General features: G+C 35.5%; 1 protein-coding gene across 4 annotated transcripts in view; it reads right to left on the bottom strand.

Annotated features, from left to right (window-relative positions):
* Positions 1–3,602: 3,602 nt before the first annotated feature.
* Positions 3,603–27,167, bottom strand: part of KCNJ3 (potassium inwardly rectifying channel subfamily J member 3) — a 154,433-nt gene continuing 130,868 nt past the window's right edge. For 2 of the 4 annotated variants that reach the window (XM_027591157.2, XM_027591156.2), the window contains one exon: positions 4,314–8,083. In XM_027591157.2, the coding sequence (XP_027446958.1) occupies positions 7,497–8,083 (587 nt within the window). In that variant the 3' untranslated portion in view covers positions 4,314–7,496. Of the gene's footprint in view, positions 3,709–4,313; positions 8,084–27,167 lie in introns of those variants that run through there. The other 2 variants (XR_003519375.2, XM_027591159.2) reach the window with 2 other exon arrangements.

Below are 27,167 nucleotides of genomic sequence, written 5' to 3'. Positions count from 1 at the left end.
TAAACCCTTAATATTATATTGTTTGCGGATCATGGGGTGGGGTGACCAGCCAAGAAAACAGTGGCCTTGACGTCAAACACAAGCTTGACATACAATGTTCAAGACATTGAAGTTATGGGTGCTACTTTCATTCTATTTCATGAAACCGTTTTGCTTTTGTTTTATTTTGTTTTGTTTGTTTTTTGTTTTTTGTTTTTTGCTTCTCTATGAAGAACTATAAAATAATACCTGGTCAGACATTTGCTCACAGACTATGACAAAAATAGATTCCTAAGGGAATAATTAAGTAATGTCTTGTTAAATATGTTTCCTCACATGGAAGGATGTTATTAATGAAAATAAATGCCTGCCCTTATTTTTAAATCTACAGAAAAATATATTTAGATTTGAGGAAGAAAGTATTTTTGTTCAAATTATATTCTCTTTAGATAAAAGACGATAAATAAGAAAAGTGAGGTAGTCAGAATAATAACCCCTCAAGTCCACCTCCTAATCTCTGGAACCTGTGAATATGTTAACTTACTTGGCAAAAGGGACTGACATATATGATTAAATAAAGGACCTTGACATGGGAAGCTTATTTTGAATTATCTAGGTGGGCCCAGTGTAATCACAGTGGTTTTTAAAAGTAGAAGACCAAGGTAGAGGAGTCAGAACAAGATGTGTTCATGGAGGAAAAGCACAGAGAGATTCCATTTTTCTGATTTTAATGATGGAAGGAGGGGGAAACCAGCCAAGACTGTGGCCTCTGGAAACTGGACAGATCAAAGAAATGAATTCTATTCTAGAACCTTTAGAAAGAAAAGCATCCCTAGGAGCATACTGATTTTAGCCCAGTGAGACCCCTGCTCGACTTCTATCTATAGTCCATAAAATAATAAATTTGTATTATTTATGTTGCTAAATTTGTGGTAATTCATTATAACAGTGATAGAAAACTAATACAGTTAACTAGGGTTTCTTCTCAAAGTGGCAGATCAAATATAAGCATTAATCTCTGTAGCTTCCTGGAACACTGAAACAGAAGGCTTTTAGGGGGATTTTAAAGGCATAGCAGAGCAAAGATGTGAGGAAAAGGCACGCTTTCCTTTGTTCTAATCAAGTCAACTTGTTAACTGTCCCTTCCGCACCCTGGTAAAAAGAACTGAAGATTTATTTTTGTTTGAGGGGAAGACAGTATTTAGAATTCAGAACCTACACACAACTAAGAATGAGGATGCTGTTCTGAAATCCAGGGATAAAGATAATCTTTTCCTGAACTCACGTGGCTCTCAGAACACTGGTCACCAGGTACCCCTTCTGCAAAGAGGTGATTAAAAGAATCTTATCGGGGCAATGTTATTGACCTTAAAGAAGCAGCCCAAAGATTCTGACTTCAGGTACATAGTACAAACCTGTCACTCAACAGTGAAGAGGGTGGTTGGACTTACCCCATACATTTGCACAGAGCCTCAATCATCTTTGTAATTGGTCCACTGGAAAATAGACTAAAAAACACATATTAAAAAATAGTAGAAACAGAATGTAGAAAAGAAAACATTTAAAATACACTACAATTAATAATTCGAAAGACCTAAGATCCTTTATCCATGATACAAGGAAAAAAACCTTTAAAAAAAGAAACATGTGGAGAACCAAAATTTTTTTTAAAAATCTTGATAATTAAAATTATTATACAATAAACTAAAATCTCGGAAGATAAATAAAATCAAATAAATGGACATAAATGGTCATAGATGATAAAATTAAGAAAATCTTCAAGAAAGTAGAGAAAAAAATGCAGCGATAACAAAAGTGCAACTATGAGACTATTAGAACATAATTCTAAGAATTCTTACATCCAAATAAGGAAAACCCTAGAAAGAGAGAAAAAGGAAAATGGTGGGGAATAAAGAAACAACTTAAGAAAATTTCCCTGAAGGATATGAGTTTCCAGATTGAAAGGGCACTGCAAAATGGACTAAAATGTGCTCATACTGAGGCAGATCGTCTTGAAGTTTTAGAACACTGTGGAAGACCAGCATATTCTAAAACCTTGAAGGAGAGGAATGCTTCATACAAGGGACTGAAACTCAGAATGGCGTCACACGTCTTCATAGCAACATTGTCACTGAAATTCAGAAGGAAAGAAATTTCTACACGAGGTCAAACTATTAACATTAATTATGAGGAAAAGATTAATTTATTTCAAGATCTTGAGGACTCAAAAAGTTCACTGCCATATTTTCTTTCTCAGAAACTTCTAGAAAACGTGCTGCACTAAAAAGAGTAAACCAAGAAAGATGAAAACCTGTGTTCCATGAAACAGAGAGTGTAAGGAAAGGAATCCTCCAGGATGATGATAAAAGGAGATCCCAAGACAAAAGCAGCACAGTAAGACTTAAATTCACGTAATTTAGCAAGTCAGAATGCTTTGGGAGAGATTTCCTCAAGAAGATAAAATTGTTCAAATATTAATGTGTTTGATGAATTAATAGGAAAGTATTTCTAACTGGGAAAGACACTGTGGCTGAATTAATGGCAAGTATACATATAAATAAGCAAAGAAAAAAACAAGACAATTATTAACCTTATGGGGGAAAATGCTGTGAAGGGTGAAAAAAAGGATCAAAACACATGAGTTCAATTGTAATAGCACTAATGAAAACACTGATAATTAATAAAAAAATTAACACTATTGGAAATTTAGGGTAGGGTGGATGTGGTGCAGGTATAGTAGGTAGCAGGAGTTGAAACTGAACTAGATCTTTATCTACCACAGTAAAAAGTAAATAGATAATGCCCCCCAATGGAAACTCAAGAAGAAACATTATAAGAATGGTTAGAGATTTGCATATAAATAACAACAGCACCACCCAGAGAGCAGGGACTACTCGTGTTTGTGGATTTAATTTAACTAAAAACTGGCTCAACAGCCTCTCTGAGAATCAGTTTCTTCAAGCGTGAAATGGGGCTAATCTCTACCACGCAGAATTATTGTAAAGATTCAAATAATGCGTGCAAATTGCCACGCGAGTGATTGACACAGGGAGCTGGGAAAGAATAAGAAGGGGCTAAGGATGTGATTTGTAATAAGCAGTGAGGAGCTAATGGGCCTTACCGTATATGCTGTTTATAGCATCCACTGATCATGTGCAGCCCAAATATTCTGAAACAGCCATGATTTCAAGGCAACTTTTCAGGTAAAAAAATCAGAATTTGGAGAAAAAAAATTCTACTTACTGAATGATGAGGAGCACATTCTTTGAACTCCACTAGGCCAGAAGCTTCAGGAACTTGGCTTTTTAAAATTACTGCTATGCGGTGCCAGGGAGCTGGACACATTACATACCACAGAACTCGTCTGATGCCAAATTAGGAACATGCTTTTTTTAAGGAACATTTTTAGGAAAAATAACTCAACACTTTTTAAAAAGGTGATTTGATATTTAAACAAAATTCGGAAAACTATGTATTTATCTGTTTTACTTACTATGACTTTTGAAACACTGATTCAGCGAAGGACAGGATGGTCCCGAAGATTCCTTTAAGAAATGCAGGTCGGAAATAGTCTGCATTATTATGTGCAGGGTCCATACCACTGAAGCATCTCACCAATAAAGAATAAAAACGAAAGTAACCCTCCAGGAATGAGTTGTGATGGATTGAATCGTCTTTTAGGAGTTAAGAGTCTCGTGATAAACTGAATCGAGGACTAAGAGTAATTCACTGTTGGAAAGTGGAAAAATGATGAGCACACTGTAAAAATTAAACCTAGTCATGTTTTGAAAGTTTAATATAGTTTTTATAAAACTGAATTTGCAGTATTGAATACATGAATTTATATTTGTGTAACCTAAATGACCTTGCACATTTAAATAATTAATTGCATGCCAGAAAATGCAATTAGCTTGATTCTAATTTGAATACTATGTACAATGTAATTCAAGCACAAATTCTGAAGTAGAGCCCACAGAGTTGCTGTGCAGTCAAGCTGAACTCTCTTCATAGTATGGAATTGTAGAAATTTTTCATAATACAGATAGAATATAAGCCACCTTCTCCATAATCTCATTCTTTCTGCAACAGAAATAATCCATTTTGGCCCATCCTCTCTAATCAAACAGGCTCTTCAGTACTGAGACAACTAAATACCTTTCTTAGGATTTAAAGCTATATATGGATGAATTCAAAGCCACAAAAGGATTTTTCAGAAATAACTAATGATAAAATATCCTTATTTTTAATTTGTATATACTTACAAAACTATTCACATATTGCTGAGAAGAATATTTCAATTGAAGATAGACATTATTAAAATAATCATATTTCTTTTATTCACATCATTTTGATAAATAGAATGAAATATTTTACCATGACAGGAGCTATACCATGAAAATCCCACAAAAGGGACTAGTTTCCAGTTGGTAAGTAGAGTTACTCAGTTCAATGAACATAATTACATTTTGCTTTCCAATAGTCACCACATTGGTGGGCTGACAATTATCCTGGCTTCTGTTGACTTTTATTCTATTTGATTTGAGTTCTTGTAACTTCCTGGAATGGAAATACCAGAGATTTATGTTTTATGCAGTCAATAAAACTCATTACTTTTCACTGCTGAGAAAACATGTCACATACAGATCGAACAAATGTTACACGAAATCACTTTGATAAGAAGTCCTGGAGGCTGAAATATACGAGACGGAGATGATTTTTCTTGGAATGATCAGTGTCAAAAAAATCAGCAAAAAGAGAAGAAAAAGCAATTCTTTATTTTTATCCAAATATATCAGACTTCATAATTTAGTTAGTTTCAACAAAAACATTGAGTCACCATATAATGTATCATCCAAACCAGGACATTCGAAGAGTGAAAGGGAGTGCTATTACTAATTACACAGATACAAGAGGTATAAACTGCGTTCCAGTCCCCGGGGAAACTGGGACCTCCGATCAACTTAGCAATACGCGCTAAACTGCAATTACATGCAGAAATCATACCTTTCCCATACATATGTGGAAAAGATAAAGGAATAGCATCACTGAGAAAAATTAATTTTGGCAACAGTGGTTCTTTCTCATTACGCAGATGTCTGTTGAAATATCACCCCCTCCCTAAGCCGGTCACCTCTTCTAAAATAATCAATTCTTAGTCCACCTAGTCATTTTCCATTTTGATGTCTTGTTTTTCTTACCTTAAACTGATATTTTGAGTATCTGAAATGATCTCATTTGTGTTCTGTCTCCACAGGGCCCCTCCCCACTCTCCTAACAATACGCAGTGTTCAAATGGGCAGCGACCTCCTCTGACTTAGTCATAGCCAAATCTCCAGGACCTAAAACTGCCTAGGACATAAAAGGCATGCAAAAATTTTGTTGAATGAATGAGTGAATACATTCAGAGAGTTTGTTTTTGGTCCCATATTCTCCTTGGTACCAAAGACAATAGAATGACTCCTCAAATTAAATTATGGCTCTGTTTAGTGTTAAGTGTTTGGACTAAATGATCTATGGAGTTTCTTCCACTGATAATAAATGTCTCATGCCCCCTAGACCCCCTTCTCTCTCTGCTATTAGTTCATTTTCTATAACCAGCAAATGGGATCAAGGGGTAGAGCAACTAGCTCTATTCACAGTGGATGAATGCTCAAGGTTGATCATTTTGCCAGTAACAGTTCCCTGGGATATGTTTGCACCTACAAAATTTGGTTGATACAGAGGTAGCCAGAAGGTATTATTGAAGTTATGATAGAATTGTTGATGTAATCATTTTCCAATAAGAAAATCATCACAGGATTGCTAAAAAATGGGAAATGATGGGAGCCCAAACCAGCCATTAAGGATTTAGATATTAATAAGGAGAAATAGCTTAATTCTGGAGAGACTTACAATGCAATGCCCAAAGAAATTTTATAGGAAAATCCATGATATTTTGATAAGGAACACTTATAAATTTTCATAAAAATCTCTGCATTCCAAATCTTTATTTTGTAGGTGTTCTTCTGAGCAATAGTTTTTTTTTTTTTTTTTTTTTTTTTTTTTTATTTCCACTAATGAGTAATAAGTATCAGACCTTGGGGTTAGAAAAATAGTACTGCTAAAATTACTTTGGTAGGCCAGGGATCCAAGACACCCATAAAGTCAGTGTTTACCAAACAAACAAGCAAACAAAAAAAGCCCACATGGGTAAAATATCTTCAATTCATCTAATTTAAAATTCTCTCAGGTATATACAGAACATTCTTCCTGAATGGAGTGACAGGCATGGGTGGGATAGGTTCCCCAGATGCGGGAAAAAGTCTGTCCTGATACAATAAATGCCACAAACAAGAGAACAGCATTAAAAAAGAGACTCATTTAGACATACATATTTTAAGCATAAATATTTATCATCTGTTTCATTGTGTTGTTGTATCTCCTCAAAATAAATTATTGGTTTTTAAACTGACAGAAATTTCAGAAAAAGAGTGGAAATGTTACCAATTGACTCAGTTTGAAACAGGGAACATTAATTATGTAATTTCAAGCAGATTCTGATATATTCAATGTAAGTTGGCTACTGATGATTACAGTGATTCAGCATTTGTTCATAGCTCATGTTTGTGTTAGATCATATACAAAACAGATTTCCAGACTTCAAGTAGTCCAGAAAAGGACCAATTCTCAAATTAACCAATTTTTCCCTAGTACTAGCAACTTTTAAAAATCATAAGAAATTTTTAGCATACTGGTATGCTCTAAAATTTACAAGTTAAATATATAATGGTTATATTTATGCGGGGCCAAAAATAGCATAGACTTGTGTGACTCCCTCATATAAAGTACAATTGATAACCTCCCAGGACCTTAAACAGCAGAAAACATTAAATCAGATTTTAAAATGACAAATAATTTAAGGCTAAAATATTTGGTATTAATAATTAATGCCAGAAGCCTTCCTAGCCTAATAAAGTAAACATGCACAAGAACTACAAGTTTGAACAAAACATCACAATTTTATCGGATATATATATGTATGTATGTATGTGTGTGTGTGTGTGTGTGTGTGAGTGTACATATATATATATGTGTGTACACACACACACACACACACATATATATAGTTTTATCGCCCTGAAAACTATCCACTCATGTTTGGCTTAATATATATGTTAGAAATGTCGTGAAGAGTACCACCTCTTTAAATATATATATATTTTTTTCCATAATATACAATATAAATATACCATATATAAATCATGCCATAAAACTAAATGCAAAATTTGCACATTATTGCATGCTTGATGTGATAATACATGCCCGTTAATAAGAACTTTCTTAGGATGTCTTCCCTTTACATAACTTTTGCTTTCTGCACAGTGGCAATACTTGGGAAGAAAGGGTTCTCAAATAAGCATATATGACTGGGGGGGGTGGGAAATGTACCTTTCGGATTCCTTCGAGAATTACCTCATCAGCCAAATATTGGACTATTACTAAATCAAACAGCAAATAATGCCAATGGGGGTGTTTTGTTATGTGAATCGATCAGAGTTCATTTTTCTCAGTTTGGCCGGGAGATTCCCTTCCATCCTCGCTGCTCCTCCAGCCATCTTTTGAAGCTTTGGTGGCAAGTCAGCCACGGACTGGCTCATGGGGTCAGACAACATCTTGGTGGTTTTCGATACCAGTTTTTCTTCTGAGTTACCGGGAACTGAACTTATTCGTTGAAGTTTCATGGGCAAATCTCCCAAGCTGTAGGCTTTTTCTGAAGTTGTAGAACTCATCCTCAAGAGTTTTTTGGGAAAGTCTTCTCTTCCGGTAATTTTCTGCAGTTTAGATGGAAGTTTTGTAGTAATGTCATCTAGTCCATCTAAGCATTCCACAGAATTATGTCTTTCTTTGCTGTTAGTTATGGCTGGTGCTATTAAAGGGGATGACATAAGGAGCATCTCCTCCTGTTCTTTCACACTATAAGGTGGGGTGGGGACTTCAAATGTCGCATGGAACTGGGAGTAATCGACTTTAAAGAACCCTTCTTCTAAGGAAATCACAGGAAAAAAACGATGACCCCAAAGAACTTCATCTTCAGTGTAAGATGTTCGAGCTTGACAAGTCATCCCTATAAGCAAAAAGAAAATCTTTGATAAATTATGCGTAGTAGAAGGAAATACAAAGCCAGTTTGACCTAAGGAATTCATTTTGCTTTCTTATTTAAGCTTTGAACTGTTTGTCTAAGTAAACTGAATAAAAGAATATGTTAAAATTTTTCATGTTAATAGTTTTGATACATATACTTTCTTCCAATGAAAAATACAGGGAGCCTTTACTGTACATGTTTGGGGGGCAGTACATCGAGGCCTAATTAATTGCTTTGCATCCATGAACCAAAAGTAAAAATGGCACAGACCAATTGCAGAACATATGTGTCTCTAGAAGAAGTAGAGAAATCACAAAATCATTTTCCCTTGTTCACGAAGCCATGTGATAATATGAAACAGACCTGACTTCGCATCCAAACTTCACCACTGTGTAAACTTAAGAAAGATACTTAACTAAGTATCATTTCCCTCTTCTGTAAAGAAGACTGAATATACCTGTATCACAGGACGGCTGAACACGAAATCAAATAACATACAAAAATGTAAAATGTGTCATATAATGTCTTATTAAATGGGGAGCAAATATAACTATCCCAAGTATTTGCTTAATTAATGAAAGTTGAAAATATTGGGCGCCTGGGTGGCTCAGATGGTTAAGCGTCTGCCTTCGGCTCGGGTCATGATCCCAGGATCCTGGGATCGAGTCCCGCATCGGGCTCCCTGCTCCTTGGGAACCTGCTTCTCCCTCTGCCTCTCTCTCTCTCTCTCTCTCTCTCTGTCTCTCATGAATAAATAAATAAAATCTTTAAAAAAAAAAGAAAGTTGAAAATATTTTTATACCGGATAATGGAAGGTCATCGCAGTGGTTCTATTCTTCTGGACCTTTAAGGCTAGAAGGAACTTGGGCTCGAGTCTTAGGAATCCATATGCTAAAATGAGTAATCTGTGACAACGTGATGTTTCCAGCTGTATTCCTGCTATGGGAATCTCTGAGCCTGGATGCTGGATATCAGATCTAAAATTTTGCTATTTACATGTTATTTGGGTATCATTTACCTCATGCTACTCTTTTTTTACTCAACTATATTCTCTTCACAAATTATATATTTAGAGTGGGTTACTATTAAATCAGTCAACCTCTGATCTAGACGTGAACACTGGAAGTAAATGAATACACTTAAAACATATTATCAAATTTCAGTCTTATTTTAGCCAAAAGATATAATTTTCTGTAAGTTGTAAAATTCACTCTCTTCCACTTTTACTATCAGACTTCTAGTAGAGCCTATTAAAGCGTAAAATAATAGACATGTTGTAAAAATGCACCTCTGTAAAATTAAGTATAATTTAACCAAACGATGACAGTCTTTCTGCGTACATTTCTATTCTCCCAGTGTCAGCCTATAAATAATTTCCATTGTGTTTAAGCCTGGAATAGTCTGGATAAAGGGATATTCCATCTTTCCCCCTGACTAGTGATCACACAAAGAATACCTGAAATTAGGATAAATGCATAACTGAAAAGCAGTATTGAAGATAATTTCTTCCTTGAATCTTTCCAAAATCTTGCCTTGTATATATCACCAAGGAAGCAGTTATTACACTTACATACCATCTTTTCCAGACGTTTTAAAAATAACTGATGCAGAAGATGAATGCGGATCATATCTCAGGCACTGGGTTAGGTGCTATCTGTATATTATTTCTGATTCTCAATATCATCCTAATAAGAAAATATTCCTATGTCCAATTTAAAGATAAGGAATATGGTGCTCAGAGAAATGATTAACCCTTGACCTTCCTTGGCCACAGCTCTAGGAAGCTGTAGAAAAAAGTACCGTATTATTCTAATTTCTGGTTTGATTTGGTTGTTCTTTTTACTTTGCCATCATGTCTCTGTTACTTTAGTTAGGAACCCCATTCTAAACAACCTATCCAATTAACTGTCACACTGAAAATCTGATACAGGCCAAATACCAGTCTTCACAGTCAACATCTTATCAGGAATTGTTCCCGGAAACATTTATATATGGGATAACAAAACTAGTTTAAAAAGTAATTTGTAAGCCTTAGACAGTAGCAACTGTCTTTTCAAACAATTTTCTAGCTTCTATTTCATGAAAAAAATTACAGATCAATACTTATTCAGAAAAGATTCAAAAATGTATATCCTGATATAGTCACTGGACTTTATCTTGAATAGTTTAAAGATCTAGCAAAGTACCTAGAATAAATGACAACTATCAACGTACCTACCCATTAAGTTACAAAAAATAAAATAAATAAATAAGTACCCTATATTTGTTCAAAGAAGTACCCTTTTGTTTCTCTCCAAAAGCAATCACTCTTGTAAATTCTTTATGGATCTTTCCAGCCCAGGATATTAATTTAAATTTAAGAAAAAAACCATAAATGTATATTTATTGCTAAGTAGTAGTACTTCCTTTATAACCCCATTTTAATTTTTAAATATTATTCCACTGAGAATTGATGGTGGAGAGAATTACCTGAAGTAAGGGTACACAGTCAACATAACACAGCATAACAAGGTCTGTAGGTTTGTCCTTTGGTCACTATATATCCATGCATATATTAATAGTCGAAGTAAATTCAGATCCTAAACTTTGTTCAATTACTTGTAACAGTAAGTGAATAAATATTGAAACAAAATTTTATTACTATCACCGTCTTAGCTCATTTCATTTTAGTGACTTTTTTTACATTGGGAAAGGAAGATGAAATTAAAAATCAAAATTCTGTCCCCATTATTTGTCATTTTAACATACCACATTGCTGATCCTTACCCTGAGTTGTTTCCTGTGAAGTTATCAGAAATCATAGAAAAAAACACTAGAGAAATTTAAATGGTGGGGAAAAGTGGGGGAAATAAAGTCTTACAAAATTTTCACTTTGGGGAAACAAGCCATCGATTATTAAGGTGCTTATGGTACAATGTCAGTGGGTATTTCAAACATTTGTTCACATACAAATACCCATAAGCATTGTTACTCAAAGCCAGTGGATGATTCTGACTGAAAAGTATGGTGGGGAGATTTTATTCTACTATATGAAATTAACTAACTTCCCTCCGTAGCAAACTGTGATACTTGTGAGGCAGCATCTTTATAAAACTGAAAAGTATATAAATTTGGCTGTCAATTCTATTACTTAAGTAGCTTGTGAAAATTACCTGAAACTCCCTGAGCTTCCGTTCTCTCTTCTACAAAGCAGAGTAGTATCCTCTCATAAGAGTGTAGAGAGTTTGGGACAAGGGCACAAAACAGTGCTTGGTATTTAGGCAGTGCTTAATAATGACTGCTGGGTTTACTGTTCTGTAGTGATCGTTTGCATTTCCTATTGTCTCTGAAAATTAGTGTTACTGCATTAACATAAGTGGGGAATTTTGACATATTAGTAATTTGTGCCATATTAGCAATACAGAAAGTTAAATTCAAAAATGGCTAGATATAAGATAGCAATTCCCTTTTTGGAAATGTCAGTTAAATATTCAAAATTTTTTAAAATATAGAAAAACGGGGCGCCTGGGTGGCTCAGTTGGTTAAACGACTGCCTTCGGCTCAGGTCATGATCCTGGAGTCCCGGGATCGAGTCCCACATCGGGCTCCCTGCTCAGCAGGGAGTCTGCTTCTCCCTCTGACCCTCTTCCCTCTCGTGCTCTCTATCTCTCATTCTCTCTCTCTAATAAATAAATAAAATCTTTAAAAAAAAATAAAATAAAATATAGAAAAACGTACATTACTCACATTCCCAATTTTTAGGGTTTCTTATTTTCCACCTAAGTATCTGTAGTAGCTTGGGAGACTGAGTGTAGAAGCTTGGGGTGGTATTAAAAAGCCCTGCAGCAAGGTGACTAAACCCATGACAATACTTTAGTAATTATACCAAGAACATTTGCCAGCACTTTAACCCTCGTTTGTTTTCTGCTGTTTCTTTTACACTTTCATTAGATGTAGGCACACAAATATAAACATTTCCAATTCAACAGCATCATATTTATTTTAAGATTTTTTTTCCTTTTTTAAGTTTTTACTTAAATTCCAGTTACCTAACATATAATGTTAGTTTCTGTAGTAGAATTCTGTGATTCATCACTTACATACCCAGTGCTCTTCACAAGTGCCCTCCTTAATCCTCACCATCCATTTAGCCCATTCCTCTGCCCACTTCCCCTCTAGCAACCCTCAATTTGTTCTCTATATTTAAGAGTCTGTTTCATGCTTTGCTTCTCTTTTTTTCTTCTCCCATGTTCATCTGTTTCATTTCCTAAATTCCACACATAAGTGAAATCATGTGGTATCTGTCTTTCTCTGACTGACTTATTTAGCATAATACATTCTAGGCCCAGCCCTCAGGACACTTCTCAATCCCCAAGGGCCTGGCCCTGCCCCTGCACTACCCCTCAGACTCCCTGGCACTTGAGACCCCTACCCCCGCCCCTGCAGTGCCTTTCACTTTTATTTATTTATTTTTTTTACCCAAATATCCAGGGGGGTTGGTAGGGGTAAGTCCTGTCAAGGGGGGCCCAAGGGAGAGGAGGGGATAGGCTTTCAGGGATTCTTTATTCTTGTAGTAATAGTAATACTAACAGTGGGGAAATTGTGTCGGGGAGAAAACCAGACCATTAAAAGTGCTCGTGGGGGGTACCTGGGTGGCTCCATCGTTAAGCGTCTGCCTTGGGCTCAGGTCATGGTCCCGGGGTCCTGGGATAGAGCCCCGCATCGGGCTCGTGCTCCGCGGGAAGACTGCTTCTCCCTCTCCCACTCCCCCCTGCATGTGTTCCCTCTCTCGCTGTGTCTCTCTCTGTCAAATAAATAAAATCTTTAAAAAATAAAATAAAATAAAACTGCTCGTGGTTTAATCCCCATTCAGGCTCCTCCTACGTGACCTGGACATTGTGGACTTGACAGGGAGCGGGCAAGAGTCAAAGCAGGGAGGCCCTTCCCAGGACAAGGAGACACTGACCAAGACAGACAGGGAAAGCAGTCTTCCTCCACCCAGTTCTTTGTGGTGTCTTTTGCATCCAAGACACTGAGGCATCTACTCATACTCCTCACCTACCCCCCCAACCCCTGAAAAAAAATACAATGCAGAAATGACCAAAAAAAATATATGTATGTATGTATACACACATACCACTGCTTCTTTATCCATTCATCATTTGGGCTCTTTCTATAATTTGGCTATTGTTGATAATGATGCTATAAACATCAAGGTGCATGTGTCCCTTTGAATCAGTATTTTTGTATCCAGCATCATAGCTTTTAAATCTGGTTTCAACTCAGAATATTAATGTGAAGTTAACATATGGATAATGATATTAAAGCATTGTAAGTTGGATAACAGAGAAATGCCTTTGATGGTCAATCTGCAGTTTAGACAATGTTCTAAGATAACACATAATTGACAGACTACCTCTTTTTACAAAAGTTTTCCCAAAATGATGTTAAAAAATAAAATACAATTGAAAAGATTTAAAGTAAATATAATTATGTTTCCTAAGAATATGTGTGTAACATAGTATTCTTCCTTGTAGTTTGCGTTATCTTATGCTTCTTACTCTAAATCATTTTTAAATAATCCATGCTTAGATTCATAATTGCAAATGCCATTTGAATCGAAATAAATGCAGGTAGGTAAATAGCATTATTCACAGGGTAGTATGTGACTGCAACTCTTAACCGGCAGCGCGGCTGTTTGCGTATTTTAACCAGGTTCCAGACTTGAACAAATGTGATGAAAATCAACACGAGCTCATCTCTGTGGAAAATGGTAAAGCAACAGATGCTGCTACTGGAAATAGCTGGGACTTTTGATCCTCAGATGAAAAACATTTTGTGAAAAAAGATGTATTCTCTGCATTAATTCTTAGATAAAAAAGCTATATATTTCTGCTTAATGTATTCCAGCACTAGTGTGTTGATCTAAAATGATAGAGGCAACGGAGTCTAACCTTTTTCCTTTTGACTTTCCCCCTTCTTGATTCTACCTGTATAGTTTCTCTTTAACTGAACTGAACACTCATTCAAATAACAAGTCTGAGAGCTTTTTAAGTGAAAATGGCAAAGCGAGTTGCTATTTGACAAGTCCTTAATGAAACTTTCAGAATGCCACCAATTCAGTTATTCTCTGTTGTTTCTGCTAGTCAGAAATGGTCGCCTACATGAGGTGGGTATGAGATGGTTAAACACAATATAACCACAGGCCAAGAGGAATGTCTGAATGCTGTGACACAGAAAACATCAAATAATCAATAACTTCTGCACAGCAGAGGATTTATCTAAACCTTAATGTAGAAGTTGCTGAGAGAGAGAGAGAGAGAGAAAGAAAAGAAGAAAGAAAGAAAGAAAGAAAGAAAGAAAGAAAGAAAAAAAAAAAAAAAAAAAGAAAAAAGAAAAAAAAAAAAAAAGAAAGAAAGAAAGAAAGAAAGAAAGAAAGAAAGAAGAAAGAAAGAAAGAAAGAAAGAAAGAAAGAAAGAAGAAAGAAAGAAAGGAAGAAAGAAAGAAAATACAGAAAGAAAGAAAGAAAGAAAGAAAAGAAAGAAAGAAAGAAAACTCCCATTAGGGTGGCTGTGTTTTATGTGTGCACTAAACAAAAGGGAAAAAAAGAGAAAATCTCTTTTAATTAAGCCATGTAGTAATGATGATAGGTAACAATAATAACAAGTAATATTCCTATAGGGCTCACTGGGTCCAAGAATCTTTCTAAGCACATTGTACATGTTATCTTGACTTCTCACAACTCTGAGGAAGTACTTGAACCCCAGTTCTGCTACTAATTAATGTGTGACCTTTAAAACAACTATTAAATCTCTTTAATCCTCAGTTTCATCATCTGTAAATTAAGGCCCACTCTACTGATTTTACATAGATATTGTGAGGATTAAATAAAATTAAGTGATATGTATAAATTGCATGTGCAATAAATATTGCTTATTTTCTTCTAGAAGAGTCCCTAAATGGAGGTTACCTGACTATGCTACAAGTTTCATTTATATGCATACACACACACACACACACACATACACTTGCAAATTTTAGCCAAATAAGACATTGTTTTTCTTCATCAAATCTGTCTTTTTGTCTTTTTTTTTTTTTTCTCGGCAGTGGTTTTTATAAATGAATCGACTAACAGCTTAGCATGTGTAGCATGTGCTATTACCCCAGCAGTTTCCTAGACTGCCCTACGTTTTTTGCTCTGAGGATTACTAAATAAAGTCTGTAGCCACTTCTTCCCTGCAGTACTCCCAAAATTTTGCCCATCCCCCAAGCTACCATAACTGTAAGGCTTACTTGGCATTCTTTGCCTGGTCTCTGTTGTGGTGCACTGAGCTGAACCCAAGTTTAAACTATAAACTTTCTGAAGAAGTATATGATGTTTGGTTTTTTTTTTATCTTGTTTATAAAACAAAGACACTGTGTACACCACTGTTCAATAATACTAAGGTTATGGCATCAGGCTCCTCTGGGATATAGGTTGCAAAGCTATTAAGAATATATAAATTGCTTCCAGAAACTGCAGTTTTCAAGTAGATGGAATCCCTTTAAAGCACAATATATTCTGCTCAGACACTTTTAGAGAAGAGTACAAGTTTCTGGCATGCATTCAACCCAATATTATCCTCTATTATTTACAGCACTTGGTCTTACAATGTGTTAGCAGACATAAGCTTGCCATTATTGCTCAAGCTAGGTCAAAAAATTCTAAAAAGATTAAAAGATAAACGGAAGAAGAAAAACCCAATTACATTTGTTAGAAAATAAAATGTCAATAAGAAACTTAGCAACAAAGATTTCAAATGTAATACTTCAGGTTTCTCGGTTTCCAGAAGAAGAAAAGAAAGGAAAATAGATTTTTAATGACAACAAAGAAAATGTTAGACTCCCAAAAAGGAATATAAATGCAGGTGTGAAGAGTTAATGGCAGGTAGAAAATATGACAGATAATTCATGGTCATACTGCTGAAAACGTATTTAAGAGACTCAAGCTTATATTAAGCCAAAGAACGTGGGCTTTGAATATTGAGGTTGCTGTGGTTTTAACCACACACTATTAGTAAGACCTTAGGCATATTATTGAAATTATCTGAACCTTAATTGCTATAAAACATGGACAGTTATAAGGGATAAAGATATATAATTTATAAGGTTATTGCAATTACAAATTATATGATCTATTTAATGGGTCTACTATATTACCTGGTAAATAACAGAGGCTCAACAATTGGTAGCTATTATAATTATCATTATTGGGGTTCCAATTAGCTCAAAGGTCATTTTTAGATATATTTTGATTCTTTAGTGATCACCCCATTTCTCAGAAATAACTCCCAAGCAAATGAAATAATTTTTGCATTTTTGGTTTCTATTAATTTGACATAGACCATGTTGTCCACATTTATCTGAAATAAGTGGAAGGCCCATTAGTACATATAATATAAACAGAGTAATGCCTGGCACTGTCAACATGGTGTACCCTGCACAAATGTGACTGGCTTTACAGTAGCAAATACTTCCCTTGAAATACAATTAACCTCTCTGCTGTGTTGACAAGGCACTACAATCAGCTATCCACTCCCACTTCATACAGAAGCATTCCAGGATTTGACCAATACACTTTCAACTGATTATCATTTCCTTAACCCAACAGTGGAAATGTTCCATTTTGAGAGTATCTCTTTCTCTTTTCCTGTATGGCACCAATTAAAACATGTTTCCTTACACTGACAATTACAGAACCAGAACAATAACTACCTAAATCTATTCCTTCTATAGTTTTCTCCTGTTAAAATAGGATTTTTAGCTTCTAAAACATCTTAATGATGTAAATATAATGGAACCAAATTACTGTTGGGGAATACCCCATATTATAAGACTGACATCAGAAAAGATGTTTTTCAAAGGGCAAATGTAATACAGTTCTCACTTAAAAAAAAAAAAGAACATTTTTCAGATAATGCTGGAATTTAATTATTTTGAAGAACATTATCTCTAGTCATAGGGAAGAAAACTTTTTTAAATATTGTCTAAAGCAATAACACACATCAGCTTTTAAAAACTGTTACATATAAATTACAATAATTAAATGCTTACATTATTTCCTGTTTTTTTTAAAGATATTCCTAGAACTGTACTTTAAAAAATGTCATTCATATCCACTTTGTATGGGGTTATGAACTGAAAGTTTGTGTCCCCTTAATATACAGGTTGCAATCCTAACCTCTAATGTGAGAGTATCAGGAGGCAGGGCCTAGTAGCTTTTAAATTATGTGATATTTAAACAAAATAAATAAATAAAATTTAAACAAGAAATAAGAAACAAACCCAAAACTTACCAGCATATCTTCCTAGCTCCTTCAAACACTAAGTGTCCGTTATAGTTTTATCTCTTTAAAAACTCTTAACAATAACTACAACACACAGTAAAAGATATATGCTATATCCAAAGTATTTTCTATGTATATTGTAATTCTCTCCACCATTCTATGAAGTACGTAGCCTTCATTTTCTCATATGATAGATAATGATACTGAGGTATTAGGAGGGGAAATAGCTTGTCCAATGTCACATGACAAGACACGGTGGTAGTAAAGGTGTAAAGTCAAGCCCTCCAATTCCATGCTATTCTTTTTAACCTCTACATTATTCTGCTCCAATTTTCTTTTTTTTTAAAGATTTTATTTATTTATTTGAGAGAGACAATGAGATAGAGAGAGAGAGCATGAGAGGGGGTTGGGTCAGAGGGAGAAGCAGACTCCCTGCTGAGCAGAGAGCCCGATGCGGGACTCGATCCCGGGACTCCAGGATCATGACCTGAGCCGAAGGCAGTCGCTTAACCAACTGAGCCACCCAGGAGCCCATCTGCTCCAATTTTCTTGAATGGATGGCTTTCCCATTAAAAATCACTATGTTCTAGGGGCGCCTGGGTGGCTCAGTTGGTTGAGCAACTGCTTTCGGCTCAGGTCATGATCCCAGGATCCTGGGATCGAGTCCCACATCAGGCTCCTTGCTCAGCAGGGAGCCTGCTTTCTCCCTCTCCCTCTGCCTGCCACTCCCCCTGCTTGTGCTCTCTCTCTGTCAAATAAATAAATAAATAATCTTAAAAAAATTACTATGTTCCAGACATATTACTTGGTCCATGTATCAAATACTTGAAATGTCCTCTCATCTCTCCACCTCTTGACATAATTCCTCATATTCAAAGCTCAAATCAAATGCCATTAAATGTATGAAATCTTTCCTGATTTTTCTACTTTAATGTCTTTGAAATATACCATATTGTCATGCACACACACACACACACACACACACGTATGCATAGGCACATACACCCACATTTCTCACCCACTAGTACTATAAATATCTCAGTGACATGCATAATTAACTTCATTCAGTAATAACACTTAACATTTATTAATTTATTAAACATCTCTTTTCTGCCAGGTACTCTTCTACATGCTGAACGACAAGATGCTATGGCAATGGAATGAAGGATCAACCCACTCAACCTCTATGTTTAAACCTAGTCTCGAAAAACAAGTAGTAGTTTGTTACACGGTCCCTGTCTACCATGTGAGAAAGACACATTCTGGGGTGGGTAGAGAGCATATGCAAAAGCACAACCAGCTGCACCTGAATTTAAGACACAGTTTCTTTTTTTTTTAAGATTTTATTAATTTATTTGACAGAGAGAGAGAGCACAAGTAGGGGGAGCAGCAGAGAGAGGGAGAGGGAGAAGCAGACTCCTCATCAAGCAGGGAGCCCAATATGGGGCTCGATTCCAGGACCCTGGGATCATGACCTGAGCCGAAGGCAGCTGGTTAACTGACTGAGCCACCCAGGTGCCTCTAAGACACAGTTTCTATTTGTCCATTCGCTGCAGTTACAAACACATATCAGATTGGAATAAGCTTCTTAAGGGAGCTCTTATCTACCTTGGCATCCCTAGTATCCAACACTGTGTCAGGTATTAGATGCTCAATGCATTCTTCAGTAGAGATACTAGGAGGAATGGAGGAACAGGAAGAATAGGAAAGTTAAAAATGTCAGTGCTGGAGAAGTCAACTTTTTGAATGACACAGAAGTCTCATACTGGTCAGTAATCTACTAGATTGCCAGATCCACTAGAAGAGGTCACTAACAAAAATGCAAGGGACATAATGATACTAAGAGCTTCTTATTTTGATTAGTGAAGTGGGGCAGGGGAGAATATAAAAATAAATTATATATAATCACTATATAAAATATGAATGACTCTTCTTCCACAAAGAAGCAAGAGACACTTGCTCATAAATCACATTCAACGGTAACCAGTTAGTTTTTTCCTCACCTTTTTGTGAAAATATACATGGACAGATGTAGGTCTAGATTTATTTTCTAGAGAGGTTAGATTTATTTGCATTTAACCATTAAGCCACATGATAATTAAATTAATTGGATATTTTGATACACTTGAATACTTGACCTCTAGTTAAATCTAAAGTTTTGGTGAAATTTCTATCCCTCATGCCACTGTAACTGTTCACTTTAGAAAATGCAGTTATATCCATTTTTACCTGACAATTTAAAACTTGTTTTCTCCCAAAGTTATAAGGCTTACTTTTTGTATAGGCTGCTACATCTTTTTCAGTCTCAAACTATAGCTATTTTTTGACATCTCCTTTGGCAGAAATTCAAATATTTTTTTGTTTGCTTGCAGGCTTAGAACAGAACCTGGATAAATATTTATAATTCAACAGTTATTCTGGTTCTGTGCTTTGCAATCAAAAGAGACTTTCGCTTCTAATTTTTGCTCTGAAGTTATATATAGAAACTTATTGAAGTGTAAAATAAAGTCTCTATAATTTTATGGACACTATTACAGAGTGCCTTTTATTCTAGATGTGAAAATGTCACTTCGAAGTAATAATCACAAACATATGATATTTAGCACATGTATTTTAAAAGAAAACTGAATGATTGGCTTGAACATGTACATACATGTCTTATGAAACCATTTAATTTTCTGCCATGACGTAAACAGGTGTTTAAAAATTAAAGTATTAAGTTTCCCTATCAACATCACTCATCATCAGGGAAATACAAAGCAAAACTCCAATGAGATATCACCTCATAGCTGTCAGAATGGCTAAAATCCAAAACAAAAGAAACAGTAAGTTTTGGCAAGTATGTGGAAAAAAGGAACCCTACTGCACTGTTGGTGGGAAAGGCAAACTGGTGCAGACACTGTGGAAAACAGTATGGAGGTTCCTCAAAAAATTAAAAACAGAATTACCACATGTTCCAGTAATTGCACTACCAGGTATTTACCCAAAGAATATGAAAAAACAGAGATCTATCTGAAAAGATATACACACGCCTATGTTTATTGCAGCAGCATTATTTACAATAGTCAAAATATGGAAGCAACCCAAGTGCCCACCAATAGATAAGTGGATAAAGAAGTGGTGTGTGTGTATGTGTGTGTGTGTGTGTGTGTGTGTGTATACATATATATATATATATATATATATATAATGGAATATCACTCAGCCATAATAAAGAATGAAATCTTGCTATTTGCAACAGCATGGATGGATCTATAGGGTATTAATGCTAAGTGAAATAAGTCAGTCAGAGAAAGATAAATACCCTATGATTTCCACTCATGTGGAATTTAAGAAACAAAACAAATGAACAAAGAAAAAAAAGACAAACAAAAAACCAGACTCAAATACAGAGAACAAATTGGTGGTTGCCAGAAGGGAGATTAATGGGGGATGGGTGAAAGAGGTGAAGGGATGAAGAGTACACTTATTGTGATGAGCACTGAATAATGTAGAGAATTACTGAATCACTGTATTGTACACCTGAAACTAACATAACACTGCATGTGAATTATACTAGGATTTAAAAAAGGTTTCCCTAAACCACATGGTTTCTCAGCTTCTTTGATATCATTTTAATTCACTTTAATTTTTTAACAAAAGAAAATCACTTAAAAAAGGCACAATATAGAAATGCTGAATAATTAACATATGGGATGCAATCAGAAACTTCCTTAAGATTGACATTTTCTAAAAGGAAATGATAACTGAACTCCCTAAAGTTTATCTTAAAATATAACTGAACTCCTAAGGCAGCCTAGATTTTCTCCCAGATTTTTAAGTGAAAAATGATCTGTCTACAAGCATTCTGTTAATAGTAGAGAACCACGGTATACTGGCAAAATTCTTATCTGACCTGGTGATCTTTGGGGGAAATTTTATCTTATATATCTTTGCAGAATGTTTTGACATTTGTGAACAGAATTATTTATATCATACAAGTAATACTAAGAGAAACAATATACAATAATGTCTAATAGTCAAAGGCTTATTAATATTACAAAACAATATGTTTAAGGTCTAAACAAGGAAGAGAGAGAGAAGGAAGAAAAGACAAGTGAGTTAATCTACTTGGAATAATAGAAATCAAGCTCTCTGGCCAGATGCCTACAAAGGAATCATAAGATAGAATAAATAATTGGTGAAGAAGCTTGCATTTTGTGGCCGTACATACCCACAGGTATCAATTTTCGTGTCACTCATAATCAGAAACTGCATTCCTATATATTGTACCAATTTTAATAAACTTTGAATTAGTGGTGTTTATTCTTAGATATATCACTTCTGAACAAGCACCAAAAAAAAAATTAGAAAATAATTTAATCATGCAGTTACTTTCTCTGCCTAATAAACATTTCAGAAGTTAATAAGGTAATCCTTCATTTGATCAACGTGCAAGATATATGAACTGTGTCTGATTAAATCCTCCTATATATATACGTACATATATATATGTACGTATATATATATATATATATATATATATATATATGAGAGAGAAAGATAAGCACCCAGTATCATTCTGAGAATGTTTCATTTATTAATTCAAAAATTCCATAGGAAAAAAAATGACAAAATTTCTCTGCATTTAGGTGATGTGTCGGGAATAATAGAAATATTTTAAGCCAAATCACAAAGAAGAATATTGAGAGACTATTTTTTTTTAAATGGGAAAAGAAGCTGGTTGGTGGGGTGGAGTGGGGAGAATATTATTTCAGACATGTTATGAAGTTAAGCAGATAGTTTATAACAAAAATATCATCTAATATTTACTGTACCTATATTCTAGGGTCTATGCTAAGATATCTAAATGAATTAGTTTATTTTCAAAATCCCTGTGGAATAGTTACTATCCTTTCTTTTTTTCAGATGATAAACCTGCCCCTAAAAAAAAAAAATGGGCAAAAGATATGACCAGACCCTTCATCAAAGAATATATACAGATGGTAACTGATCATATGAAAAGATGCTCCACATTATATGTCATTATGAAGCTGAAAATTAAAACAACAATGAGATACCACTAGGTACCTATTTGATGGCCAAAATATGGAACACTGAAAACAGCTGCATTCTGGAAAATGCAACTATGCAGACAGTAAAAAGATCAGTGATTACCAGGATTTGGAGATGAGTAGGTGCCAGGCTATTCTGTCTGATACAATAATAGTGGCTACATGTCATTATACATTTGTCAAAACTTAGAATGTACAACACAAAGAGTGAGCTCTAACGTAAACTCTGGACTGAGGTTGATAATGATGTGCCAATGTTGGTTCATTGATTGTAACAAATGTACCACGCTGGGCCTCCATGGTAACAGTGGATGAGGCTGGCAGGGCAGGTGCTGCTGGGCTGGGGGATGTATGTACCTCCTGCACAATTTGTGAGCCTAAAACTTCTCTAAAACATAAGGTCTATTGATAATAAGTACATTAAAAAGTTAAAAAAAATTAAAACAAAAACAAAAAAGTCAGTACCTAAGAGAGATTATGTAACTTGCTAGGGCCTCATGGCTTGTAAGTGATGGAACCAGGTTATTTCTGTTCTTGGTGTTCACTATGCTGCATCTCAAGAGCCCTCATCCTGGCTTATATGCTATGTTTCAACCATTCCACTAAGCCATAAATGTGGACCTATATACTACGATGCATATGGTGAAAAAAAAGACAATTAATATACAAATTAGCCACCAAATTTGTCTTTTTCTCTAACAAGTTCTAAATTTTGATTATTATAGTTTAGGAAGCCATAAATAAAGAGGTTTTAAAAACTTAAAATTTTACTTTAAAAAATTGCTTTTGAGGTTAAAATGAGAAGTCACATAATCAAACACCCTATTTTGTTGTTCTCAAATGTGTATATTCCAAATACCCTGCTTACTGTGTTCGACCATATCTAGCGTATTCATACATATACAAGTAGGCACATCAGTTTTGCTGTACCTATGTTGTATCTCCATGAAATGAATGGAGGCAAGAAATAGGTATGTTTTCTATGCAGGCTAAACTAATTTCCAAAACCCATGTCTAATGTCAAAGTTTCCACAAACAAAGTTTGTGTTAAAATTACATAATTATTCTTTCACAATATAAAGACAATTTCCCCTCTGTGATTCGAAGCCATCATTATCACTTAACACCGTCTTTGAGGGCTCCATTCTCGCTGATGCTGACAGCTCCTGGTTATTGTGGAGGCTGCTATCATGCTCTTTTAAATCCACTTCTTGCCTCCAGCAATATATATTGTTTTCTTAGTCTTTCTTGAGACATCAATTCTTTTAAGTGTGTATAATATCTAATAAACTGTGGAAGAAGTAGAACTCACTATAAACTACCCCAAGATCTAAGTCTAGCGCCGTTATTAGAATATGGTAGGATTTTAATGCAGAAATGTTCCTATCACCATAAAAGAAAGGGAAAAGTACATAGACTATATTTCAAGACAAACACAGTAAACACTCAAAGGTTCAAACTGCCAGAGGAGGACTTAACATGACACTTAACAAAGCTTAGGTTTCAGAGACCTTCACTAGCACAGTGAAGCACATTTTCATACATTTGATGTCATAATTTTATATTATTTTTATCTTAAAGAGAAGCCCCCAGATTATGCGAGCGTCCACTGCTAGATAGATTTGCACCTGCAAAGTGTTATAACATGTAATCCAAACAAGGCTCAGTGACTCAGACTGCATGCAGTTAGAAAGATTTGCTATTCCCTTGCTGATATCATTTTATACTTCATCTGTCCTTAATATTTATTAACTCCAGAAGGAGAGTACACATTCAGCATACCTTTTATAGGCATTTCCTATTTCACCTCAAGTGTGTACTCACATCTCATCCATACAAATTGCTCACTGAACACTGGTCTTAACTTGACATCATGCTCTCCCACCCAAAAGCTGTGCAAGAATCGGCCTTCCACAGCACCTGACAATGATCTTGACTATGGACTCTTCCTCACAATTTCCATTCCTGTCTTTCATAAAGGACTCAATAAGTGTTAGCTGTGATTACTATTACTATTATTTATGTTTTAATATCTACTTTCAGAGACCAAGATCTTATTATGCAAAACTATTTTTACAGTGAGAGGTTAAACTTTTCTATTTCCTTGGAATGCTGAAAACCTCTATCGGATAAGGAGTATTTGGTGTTGTATCTTGAGGGGATATTGTACTTATCACTTGAAAAAACACATCAGTCCACTCACTGGGGGGCTGGGGGCATAACTGGTGTGTTTTATCAAAGGCTGTGGCACAGTCTGACAGTGTTTGCTAGAAATCACCTCGACTGCTCTATGAAGAAAAATATCTGATCAGGGCAAGACTAAAGCAGGCAGACCAGTTGGGAAGCTCTGGTGAGGGACGATGGCCAAACAATGGCTGTGGAGATAGATCTAAAAGATATTTAGGAGGTGAATCTTTTTTTTTTTTAAGATTTTATTTATTTGACAGAGAGAGACACAGCGAGAGAGGGAACACAAGCAGGGGGAGTGGGAGAGGGAGAAACAGGCTTCCCGTGGAGCAGGGAGCCCGATGTAGGGCTCGATGTGGGGCTTGATCCCAGGACCCTGGGATCATGACCTGAGTCGAAGGCAGACGCTTAACGACTGAGCCACCCAGGCGCCCCTTAGGAGGCGAATCTAACAAGACTTGACAATTGATCGGATGGAGAGGGTTAGAAAGACTGGCGACCAACAATTTCATATTATTAGAATGATGAAAACGGACATGCCATGAAAGTTTACTTGTACTCATAAAAAAGAGAAGCTAAAAATAGTAAATTAAATCATACCCTTTTATTTTCTCAACTTTCTGATTAAATTCGTCTGACAGTTTTGTACTGTCGTGCCTGCCAACTTATAGTCCGAGCAGCCCGTAGCATGAGAAAAATAACCATTCTCATCTAATCATGTGCCATTAAACTAAGAACAATTACTTCCAACTAAACTGTCTCTCCATTCTGCTAAACTCAAAGGAAATGTTATGACCGAAATGTCACCTCAAATCTCAAGTTTCTATATCTGGCATTAATTTCATTAATTATAGCTTCATTGTTTTACTCCTGATCTGCTGACAGAGCACTGGCTGGGTCTCAGCCAACTAATCAGATTAAATACGTTGTGTCTTTGAAATGTACGATGTGCATCTTAATGAAACTGTTTTTCCTAGGCTCCTTTCTAAACAAACAGGTATCAATAATCTTATGGCGATTTGGTGACATTAAAATATGTTTTTAATGGAAGGCTTTAACTTTCTTATAATCAACGGGAATCTGTTGGAGTACAGCCAAATTCACTACTTCTTTTTCAGGAATATAAGAGCGAAACAGGCAAAGAAAATGTACTTTATTAAGAGCTTTATTGAGACAAAGAATTATGTCTGTTGTAAATCTAATAACCTTATTGCCTGAATAGTGCAATTAAAGAAACACATAATAATTTGAGTTAGAGAGGCCTTAGGAAACAATCTAAAACACTAACTTGTATCAAAGAGGGTAACTGAGGTACAGAGGAGTAAGAGACTTTACCTATTTTCACTTTTTTTTTTACCTACTTTCACTTATTATAGCACAATTTGGTTTAAAGATGATGTCAACACTAGAGAGGTAAAAGGACAACATGGGCTCAACGACCAGATGATTTGAACACAATCTAAATCCTTCCTCTAAAATGAGAAAGGTTATTTTGTCTAAACTCTCCATATTAACTTAATTCTCTGTATAGGTTTAGTCACATTCTGAGCTGCCCCTTACTTTAATTAACAGCTCTAGTTGCTATTACAACATGTGAAGGGAACAGCCATCTGTCTCTTTTTCTACTGTCATTTAAAAATAATAAATTTGTGTTTCGGTTCTTGGTATACCTATTCTGAGGTCCTATCAGCTCCTTTGAATTCAACCCCTACTCAACTAGGGCAAGGAGGCAAGTTACAGAACCAAGATGGTGTGGTGGATGAAAATACACTATCAAATAGATGATTTTTTTTTTTAGTTTATTACTTTAGACCTAAGTATTACATAAAATCTACTATATGAGAGAGCATAATAATATTTTTGATATAGTGATTTGGTTAAAAAATCTGTTTTCCACTGTCTTCTGTTTAAAAAACTCAAACTAAATATTCTACTCCTAAATCTATCTAACAATATAGAGCAAACTTTATTGATTTTGAAGAATATAAAATTTTACATGTCCAAACTATGGACAAGAAGAGAGAGTAACAAGAAAACTTCCAGCATTGCCAGAAGGATCACCACTCAAAAGAACAGCTTAGGGCGCCTGGGTGGCTCAGATGGTTAACCTGAGTCTTCGGCTCAGGTCATGATCCCAGGGTCCTGGGATCGAGTCCCACGTTGGGCTCCCTGCTCCTTGGGAGCCTGCTTCTCCCTCTGCCTCTCTCTCTCTCTCTCTTTCATGAATAAATAAATAAAATCTTATAAAAAAAAAAGAACAGCTTAGGTGCAAAGCTTGTGTTTTCCACACTGGAATAGAATAACCTGGTTTTACTTGAGCTAAGAGTCCATGTTTATCTGCTCTTCTCATTTCCATTCCCTGTTGATGTCTCTCAACCCTGGTGGTCCTAAGTCAACTGATTACTTCAAATCTCCTGACCAGTCTTGACAAGTGACCTCACAGAAATGCCAACACTCCTCCCTCATCCAGCAAACTGATGATCTTGAACATATTTAAAACTTCTAACTCAACCTTCTTCC

Source organism: Zalophus californianus, chromosome 3, assembly GCF_009762305.2.
Source record: "Zalophus californianus isolate mZalCal1 chromosome 3, mZalCal1.pri.v2, whole genome shotgun sequence".
NCBI lineage: Eukaryota > Metazoa > Chordata > Mammalia > Carnivora > Otariidae > Zalophus > Zalophus californianus.
This window is presented reverse-complemented; position numbering and strand designations above follow the sequence as displayed.